This window comes from Phycodurus eques, chromosome 2, assembly GCF_024500275.1.
Source record: "Phycodurus eques isolate BA_2022a chromosome 2, UOR_Pequ_1.1, whole genome shotgun sequence".
Lineage (NCBI taxonomy): Eukaryota > Metazoa > Chordata > Actinopteri > Syngnathiformes > Syngnathidae > Phycodurus > Phycodurus eques.
The window spans coordinates 1,561,466-1,568,235 of record NC_084526.1 but is presented as its reverse complement, the minus strand read 5'-3'; the positions used below and the strand labels follow the sequence as shown (position 1 = coordinate 1,568,235).

General features: G+C 49.5%; 2 protein-coding genes across 3 annotated transcripts; one reads left to right on the top strand and one right to left on the bottom strand.

Annotated features, from left to right (window-relative positions):
• Positions 1–584: 584 nt before the first annotated feature.
• On the bottom strand, positions 585–4,089 carry LOC133417248 (gastrula zinc finger protein XlCGF7.1-like). The gene is made up of 2 exons (XM_061704857.1): positions 3,130–4,089; positions 585–2,531 (listed from the first exon to the last, which is right to left on the bottom strand). Exons 1-2 carry the CDS (start codon positions 3,146–3,148, stop codon positions 1,687–1,689), a joined length of 864 nt encoding a protein of 287 aa, XP_061560841.1. The 5' UTR covers positions 3,149–4,089; the 3' UTR covers positions 585–1,686.
• On the top strand, positions 3,551–6,770 carry LOC133417232 (zinc finger protein 324A-like). 2 transcript variants are annotated; one of them, XM_061704837.1, is made up of 2 exons: positions 3,551–4,086; positions 4,624–6,770. In XM_061704837.1, the coding sequence occupies exons 1-2, from the start codon at positions 3,894–3,896 to the stop codon at positions 5,499–5,501; spliced, it is 1,071 nt and encodes a 356-aa protein (XP_061560821.1). In that variant the 5' UTR covers positions 3,551–3,893; the 3' UTR covers positions 5,502–6,770. The 2 variants fall into 2 exon arrangements, with proteins under 2 accessions (XP_061560821.1, XP_061560830.1); XM_061704846.1 differs by having other exon boundaries at positions 3,553–4,086; positions 4,672–6,770.

Below are 6,770 nucleotides of genomic sequence, written 5' to 3'. Positions count from 1 at the left end.
ACGCTCATCCTCTTTCATACCTGTAATGAATGTTTCAAATGATATGCGGTGTGGAGAACATCACTATATTTGTGGCGTGGGGTGAGACATTCCATCTGGTTCCGTTAACAACACATTTGCCGTTAAGACATTCAAGCAAAACAGTAAAGTTCTTCAAATATTGACTCCCAGTCGAGTCACAGACCGTCTTATGAGCCCGTCTGTAGTGTCGTTCCGTCGCCCGCGGGTGTCGCTGTTGCCTGTTCCAACTCCCAAGTGGCAGCTCTCAGCAGGGTGGAAGCGTCGCTGCCTTCGACTGGCGGGGAGTTGACGAACTTAGCGTCCGGGGGCGAACCCGGCATCCTTGGTTCTCCGCTTTGAAGTCCCAGGCAGACGTGATTCACTTAGCGTCGGCATGGCAAAGCAAATGTCTGTGTCTTGTAGTAGACTCTGGAGTTAACGTCTACCTCGGCGGGCAGCGGCGGTAGTGCGAGGCTGGGGTGCCGGGTGGCGTCTTTTGCGTGGTATGTCCGCTACATTACCGTCGTTTGAGAACCCAATGCTTGTTGCAAAAAAAATAGGACCACGTAACACCCTTTGCCATATATTCCATTTTTAATCTGTGTACTGTATACAGTATATGAACATTGTGGGATTTCACTGGAAAGCACGGTGCATTTGTTTGGCTCTTGGACATACTTTTGTCATAATTGTACAGTAATTGTTCTTTGGAAATTAAAGCAAATCAAGAAACATTACAAATAATTCACCCAGAATAGGTCCTCATATGTCCACATTTTTAACGACACGTTTCCACTTGAACAAAGGTACAGTGTAACAATTAGTAGCACGAAACAATTTGCTCTGACATTACCAACGGTGGATGTCCCCACAAATAGTCAAAACAATGACTACTATGCATCGATATTGCGGGGAGTCTTCTGTCCTGGAAAATGACATCAGGGATGCTGTATATTGTATATTTCAATTTTTTGTTTAACTTTCAATATCGAACGGCAGCAGTCGGATGAATTAGAATCCACGAGAAGTCGCTCTGCTCAAGAACAATGGAAAGGTGGACGTGTGACGCCAACTGGATGCATTTCCGCGGACCCCTTCCCCTTGTGGCAAACTTTGGAACGGTCTTCAAGTATTTCTTTCGGGTATCCTCGATCACAGTGATTGTTTGCGACTGGGGGGTTCAGGACCCAAGAGTGGGTCGCGCAGCCATTTTGGGTGGGTCGCGGACAGGCAGTAAATAATCCATAGCACCATTCAGACTGAACGTGGTTACAGTTCATCCGTAGCCTTCATTTCCGAAAAAGAAGGCAAACTACTGATGTTGCACTTTCCTAAAAAGATCAGTGCCAAAATGTACAATTATGTACACGCAGTTATGTTTGTCAGTTTGTTAATAATGTGCCCTGAAAGGCTTTTTCATGAGCGGTTTATGTTTGAAAATATAATATTGATATGTTTTGCAAGACTATTTTTGAACAACGCATGTTCTTTTATCGTTCCTAACAATTTGCAATGTAGCTATTTTCGCAAGAAACATGAAGTCGACGCACACGGTTTGCTATCGTGGGCCACGCAAAAGGACGCGGCAGCCCAGATCTGGGCCCCGGGCCACGACTTTGACGCCCGTGCTCCGTCAGGACGTTTTTATTTTTTTTATTTTTTTCCCCGCAACGACGCTCACGATCCCTACTCCGCGTGCGTTCTCATGTGTCTCAGCATGGACGAATGAAAGCTAAAAGCCGCGCCGCAGAGCGAACAGGAAAAGGGTTTCTCCCCGGTGTGCACGATGGCGTGCTCTTTCAAGTTGACCTTCCTGGTGAAGCGTTTGCCGCAAACGCCGCACATGAAGGGCTTCTCTCCCGTGTGCGAGCGCACGTGTCTCAGCCACGACGAGTGGACGCTGAAGCTGGCGTCGCACGCGGCGCACGTGAACGGCTTCTCGCCCGTGTGCGTGCGCGTGTGGTTGACGAAGGTGGCGTGAAAGCGAAAGGTGGCGTCGCACACCGAACACGAGAAGGGCTTCTCCCCGGTGTGCGTTCTCGTGTGCGTGGCCAAATTCATCTTCCGGGAGAAGCCTTTCCCGCAAGTGGAGCAGGTAAACGCTTTCTCCCCCGTGTGGACGACCATGTGTTGCATCATCGTCGAGCGGAAAATAAAGGTCATGTCGCACACGGGGCAGGTAAAGGTTTTGGAGGCCACGTGCTTCGCGGTGTGTTCGATCAGCGCTTCCCGTCGAGAGAAGGGTTCCTTGCAAAACGAGCAGCGGAGAGCGTCGCCGGCGTCCGGTCGGCGACTTTCCGCTTCGGCTCGCTCTCCTTCGTCTCGGTCGCCTTCCAGCTTGACGATCACGCAGACGTCCTCCTGACCGATGTCCACTTCCTGCCCTTCCTCTTTCAAGCGAGGGCTCTCCAGTTCCTCCTCTTCCTCCTTCACAGGCGCTATCTCTGCTTCCTCCTCTTCGTCTTTGATGCGACGTAGCTCGGGTCGCTCCTCTTCCTCTTTCATGCGGGAGATCTCCAGTTGGTGGACATCTGGAGGTCGCGAGGAGGCAAACACACGTCACATCTCGTTATTATAGGGAGACGGAGAGCGATACTCACGCAGTGAACCACAGGCTTCTAAAGGCGCGCTTTGCAGCTGGAGGAAACATCACTTTTTCTCATTTGCGGTAAAAACGAGCAATTGGCCGCCACCTTTGTGGAATAATTTGTTTTCAAAAAACACAACAACAAAAACCCCACACATTTCGGAGAATCTATGGCACAAATAAATATATTTGATAAAAGTGGCCACACACAACGTGCTTGTAACACTAGAATAAGAGAATGGCTAAAGGGGACGTTTGATGGATCGTATCCACAGTTGAAGCGTTGCCAGGTGTCTTACAAACATTGGTATTGGATGTCCGAATGTTGCTAACAATTGTGTTTATAGGTTGAACATACCCCGGCACAATTTGTGAACCATTTCATTATTTTCTCGATTGCTATGTTGTGTTTCTTGAGTCTGCCCATTAAAAGTACATGAAATGTGCTTCTGTTCGATTACTGCCGTTTCCTGAATTGGAAGAATAGTCGGTACAGGTGTCAAATTGCATTTCCTATGGAGGTCGGAAACGTCAAAAGCAACCTGCTGTGCGCGAGTCCATCGTTGCGGCGTTCTCCCCTTGTTTTGTTCCCGAAAGCTCCTCCTGTCACTCTTCAGCGGCTCGCTCGCTCCGTCTTGCACACATTTGAACGCAAGCGCGCTCGTTCTTTGTTTCTGCAGCTAGCGAGCGAAACGCTACACGGACAGGTTGGAGGCGTGAAAGAAAAGGCACACGGGGATGTTTTCTTCATTGCGCGAAGGAATATAGTCGTATCAATATCCACCGGTCACAGACAAAAGCAGTGAAAAATGAAGCCAATAAAAGAAATGCGCGAGTCCCGTTCCGGAAGGGCTCCAGAAGATGGCGGGCGCATGCGCAGTACGGGGAAGGCGTGCGTTTCTGGTCACGAGACGCAAGCCGCTTTGCGCATGCGCTGTACGGGGAAGGCGTACGTTTCTGGTTACGAGGGGCAGGCCGCTTTGCGCATGCGCAGTCCTGCTGTATCGCTATTCTCTCTCTCTCTCTCTCTCTCTCTCTCTCTCTCTCTCTCTCTCTCTCTCTCTCTCTCTCTTCCCCCGGCTAGGCCGCTTCACGTTCACAAGCGTCCAAGTCAGTGTCATCAAGTGGCGTTTTGTCGCCGTGTTCAAACGTGCTCGTTTTCTCTTCAACGTGTGCCGTGTACCAGGGCTAACATTAGCATCTGAGCGTGCCTGGCTCATCCGGCCTCCCCAGCTAGCTTCCAGCTCGTTAGCCGCCGATAACAAACAAAGGAAGCTAGCTTGTTTGGGGTTCGTCTCGCAGCAAGATGTTTAAAGTCCAGATGCTGAGAGCTTTGGTCAACGAGCGCCTAACTTCGGCCGTGGAAGAAATCTTCGTGGTGTTGGAGAGAACCATAGCGGACTACGAGGACGAACTTTGTCGAACCAAAGAAGAGAACCACCGACAGCGCCAACTACTGGACGCTCTTTGCAAAGCTCACGCGGATGCACCTTCAGCAGGTTGCTTCCCATTTATTCACTCTTCTCATTGATGTTCTGTTTCTGTGTTTGTTTCCTTTTGCAGTTTGTGCAGCCAAACGACAAAGTAAGTCTTTGGTTGCCTGACTACTTTTTTTTTTTTTTTTAGTAATCAATTGAAATTTAGAGGCAGTTGATAACTGACACATATCCTTGTCGATCTTTGAGGTATCCTATAAATGTAGAAAATCAAGTAATTGAACAAATAATCAACAGAATAATTGATTGCTAAAATGATGGTCAGTTGCAATTGGCCTTTATCAACCTTATTTTTCCCCCCGTGGTTTTTCTTTTTCTTTTGAATGGAACCAACCCCGAAAATGCTCAGTGGTGGCTGATCCCCGAATATTCAAGATTTTATTTTTTCCTTCATGCAATTATAATGGCCGTCAATTATCTGTGAATAATCACTGCATGTTTTTTTTTTTAAATTATGAGCATGGTTACAGAACGGAATAAGCTTGTTAGTCAAGGCGGCCCTGTACTTCTTTGCCCCCCCCCCCCCCCCCCGGTTTTCAGACACGATGATGTGTGACAAGACTTTTCCGATCAACTTGTGTCCCGCAGTCCCGCCGCTGCCGCCGCCCCATCGCGTCGAGGAGGACGCGGGCGAGCGGCCGGACGACCCGGAGGAGGTCGACCTGGGCGAGCTGGCGGTGACGCGCGTCATCGTGAAGAGTGAAGACGAAGACGAGCGTGAGGAGAAGGCGGCGTCGGACGGCGCCGTAGACGCACAACGACGTGAGCAAACGCAGGGCGGCAATTCGAAAAGACGCGCGAGGGGTCGCGCGGCGGCCACCGCGGTCGGCGGCGAAAGCGTCCCTCGGGGGGAACGCCTGCCGCGAGCTGAAGAAGAGAAGCAGTTCTCCTGTTCGGCGTGCGACATGACGTTCAAGTTTCACTCCACGTTCCTCGGCCACATGAAAAGGCACAGCGGCGACAAGTCGTACACCTGCACCGTGTGCAACGCCGCCTTCAGGTTTCAGTCCACGTTCGTCAACCACGTGCGAACGCACACAGGGGAGAAGCCCTTCGCTTGCCAAATGTGCAACGCCACCTTCGGCGCCCACTCGTCGCTCTTGAGGCACGTGCGCTCGCACACGGGCGAGAAGCGCTTCACGTGCTCCTTCTGCGAGAAAAAGTTCCCCAGGAAGTCCAGTTTGGTGGAGCACGTGCGCATCCACACCGGAGAGAAACCGCTTTCGTGCTCCGTGTGCGACATGACCTTCAGATTTCATTCCAAGCTGGTCAAGCACATGAGAACGCACAAGGGAGACAAAGCTTTGACCTGTCACGCGTGCGGCCAAAACTTCATTTCCAAACTTCGGCTGGATAAACACGCGTGTGCTCGCGGGGAGAGCAGTGGCGCTCGAACCGACTTCACGGCGCAAATTTGACCTTGAAAACGCATTTGCGATTGTGCCGTGCGGGTTTTCTTTGACCTTTTCCCATTGTCTTTCCAGCAGGTGAGAGAAATAAAGTTTGAATTGAGTTCAGCGTAATGGATCCCACACTTTGTCGTTAATTGTCCATCCTGCCCACCTTAGCTTCGGGCTCATTCAAACATCTGATTATGGCTGTGATGCATCATATCAATCTGGCATCCCCGCGTGACTAAAGTTTACGACTTTTTATCTAGACGACACGACTTTTCTTGAAAACTCGACGCTCCTAACCGTCCACCCTTTTTTTTTTTCCCCCTCCACTTGTCTATCCTCTGGGGTCGGGCCACGGGGTCAACAAAACCCACTTGGTCCGGCTCTTCCGGACCAAGCGGAATCCGGCGATGACGTCCTATGTTTACTCCGCGCCATCGCGAGACCTCCCGGAGCCTGCGTTGACAAGATGGATGCCAGGTCGAAAGTCTTTGACTTTCATTTATCAAACACGCAAAAAAAAAAAAAAAAAAAAGGCCATAGAAAAGGTCTAAACAGCCCTTGTTCAAAGGCCAGGAATTTGTTTCAAAAATATAACGTAACAATGAAGATGTTAATTACGGCAACAACAAGAAAAATACACGTTGCATTGTGGGAATCGTGCGACTGGATGTGACGTATGCTTGTTGTCGTTAGCATTAGCAGCTAGCTTTGGGAGCGATCGCGCAAATAGCTAAACTGAGGCCCGGCCGCGCGCTGTCTGGGCTTCCTGTTCATTGCAGTCCGCTTTCGTTCGTGAGTGTCGCGTTCTCAAGAATCAGTCTTGGACTTGGATTTCTTCTTTTGTTCACTTTATTTCTCAATCGATCATCTACTCGACACGGAACTGCATTCTTCTTCGTGTCCTTTTCCTCGCCCTTCTGTGACATGTTTTTACCTCGTGCCCCCTAGTGTTCCGATTTAGACATCGCAATTGGATGTAATTGTACCGAGATAACAAGATGACAAACTTGTGTTTTTTTATTTTTTTTTATTTTTTTTGGGGTGTCTTGTGTTCTGTGTCTTTTTGTCTATGCCTTTATGTCTCTGAAGTGTTCTCTGTCAATTGACTGGCTGTTGTCGTACTCGAGCGGCTCCAACGACCGGAGACACATTCCTTGTGTGTTTTTTGGACATACTTGGCAAATAAAGATGATTCTGATTCTTCTATTTTTCCCTTAACGTTTGTAAATCAGTGCATTTGTATTGTGTCCCGTCGGCGGTACAGAAGGGGATATTATACAACCCCAA